This window comes from Penaeus monodon, chromosome 22 (genome assembly GCF_015228065.2).
Source record: "Penaeus monodon isolate SGIC_2016 chromosome 22, NSTDA_Pmon_1, whole genome shotgun sequence".
NCBI lineage: Eukaryota > Metazoa > Arthropoda > Malacostraca > Decapoda > Penaeidae > Penaeus > Penaeus monodon.
Genome location: NC_051407.1, coordinates 37,539,895 through 37,542,087, shown reverse-complemented (window position 1 = coordinate 37,542,087; position 2,193 = coordinate 37,539,895). Strand labels below are relative to the sequence as shown.

The 2,193-nt window shown below is 42.1% G+C and overlaps 1 protein-coding gene across 1 annotated transcript in view; it reads left to right on the top strand.

Annotated features, from left to right (window-relative positions):
• LOC119587115 (histidine decarboxylase-like) overlaps positions 1–2,186 on the top strand; it is a gene marked incomplete in the record, with an annotated part of 81,576 nt that extends 79,390 nt beyond the window's left edge. The window contains 2 exon segments of the mRNA XM_037935867.1: positions 157–330; positions 1,418–2,186. Of these exon segments, the coding sequence (XP_037791795.1) occupies positions 157–330; positions 1,418–1,647 (404 nt within the window).
• Positions 2,187–2,193: the final 7 nt, after the last annotated feature.

Here is a 2,193-nt window from a genome sequence, read left to right as displayed (position 1 = left end):
GTAAGTGTTAATTGGCATTCTTTTATATTAGATTAGCTTTAATAAAAAAAATAATAAGTGTGCCGACATATACCCAGCCTCAAAAGACATCCGAAAACAAACATCAAATGAAAACCACTTCACCCACTGACCTACGCTTCCCCCGCGACCCTCCAGCCATGAGGAGGCGCATCAAGGGAATGCTCATGGCCGGGAAGCAGTACTCCCTCGACTCCCGCATGGACCTCGTCACGACCCTGGTGAGCTCCGCCAGGCCTGGGGAGAACATGCCCACCATGAGGGAAAACAGCGTGGAAATGCAGGACTTCCAGGAACAGGGCGTGGACACAGGTGAGGGCGTGTCAGGTGTACACATGAGAGTGAAGGATTTTGCAGGGAAATGCTAGGTAGATACGGATAACTTCAAAACTTAGTTTGTGTGAAGGAAATATGTACGGAGCAGTATCAGCCATGCATGCAGTGTAAGCTGAATGATATTTAGATACAGATATTTTAAACTTTACAGTAGTATGTGTACAAGTGTGATATGTTGGAAAATATTAATGTGAAAGAGAAGAAATTGTTTCACACACTACTTACCAGCTGTGTGTGGAAAAAATTATGAACTAGGTCTGCATACAGGTGAGAGTGTGGACATGAGTGCTTTATTTTTTTTAACAGGGAGAAAATGCGAAGATGAAAATTAATTGTTCCATAATGTAAGATGAAAACAAATATACATATGATTTGTGTGTGAAAAGTTGTGTTGTGTCACTGTGACACAACACTGGGCGATCAGAGTGTGGATCCAGGTGTGTGTGTGTGTGGACAGCTTTGCAATGCTTCAGTGACAGTTTATCGTGAAAGTGAACTGACTATTTAATAGTTGATTTTGAGTGTCCGAGTGTAGCCATAACAAATTTAATTTTCGCAAGCTAAAATAATTTTTTGGTGAATGAAAGAGTAGGTGAATACATAAGACGAGTAATTTTAAAATATTTTGCGAGTATCCATGGAAGAGTATTTTCCCATTAGAATTATGCATAGGCCGTTAGCCTTAAACGTTCACTTTTGTCTTTAATGTGTGCTTCCTTACTTCCAATCCGAGATGTGTGGCTACGAGGGCATGAATGGCCTTTTCTAAAAATTGCATGACGTCAAAAGATTCGAATGTCACATGCGATACAAAAACGATCTTGAGACTTTGCTTCCAGTTCGTTGTGTCTCTGCTATGTTCTCATAACCAATAGCCTTGCTTTTGTGCTCTTATTGAAATATGAATTCTTTATTCAACTACCATCAAGAAATTATGATTTCAGTATGATCGAAATTCTTTGCACATATTTTTTATCTTATGATTCCGATGCATTTATGCTCTTGTATGTCAAAGTGCGCACGCCTTTGCGTCGAGCCTGATTAACGCCTGCCTTGCGAACAGCTGTGCAGACGGAGGGCGGCTACAGTCCCTCGCGAGGGAGGTCGCGAAGCGTCGACGATGGCATCATCACCCCCGACTTGAAGGCACTGGAGCTGGACGAGGCCATTGCGGAGGCGGAAGGGGAGTCCTCCTCTCCCGAGGGTGAGGTCAACCACAGATCCCGGACCCTGAACGGCAACGTGCACGCCAGCATCTGCCACAAGTGCGGTTCCGCCATTGCAGCGCAGTGAGGAAGAGGAAGGCCTGCCACTTCGGTGAAAGAGAAATTGGTCTATTACCAAATCACTCCGCCTTCCCTTCCATTGACTCATGGAGTTTTTAACAGAACATCCTGATTTTGTTCGTACCTTCAAGATTACGTATTTACTCACACTACTCTAGTCATATTTCAGGAAAAATGCATGCTCAGTGTGACCACGGGTCACATAAGTGCTTACCTAAATGACATTGTTCTTACTTACAGGATTATATACGTTATTATCATCCAAAGATATGATTTTTGTCTAATGATATTATTTTTGTCGTCGTTGTGTTTTCGAGCATTGCTCCAGGATTTCCATCATAACCTGAATGTTTTTGTGTCATTGGCTTCGTCACGGGTCGGAGGTAAAGGCCGAAATAGAGTAGAATTGATGTTAAGATGTTATAGTTGTATCGTTTTCAACATATGATAATATAATATGTAATATAGAAACAAAATTTGTTGTTCAGGAAGAGTTTTAGTGGCGCGTGAATACACACACGTACCAGAATATATTAAACCCGTGTACAGGGAG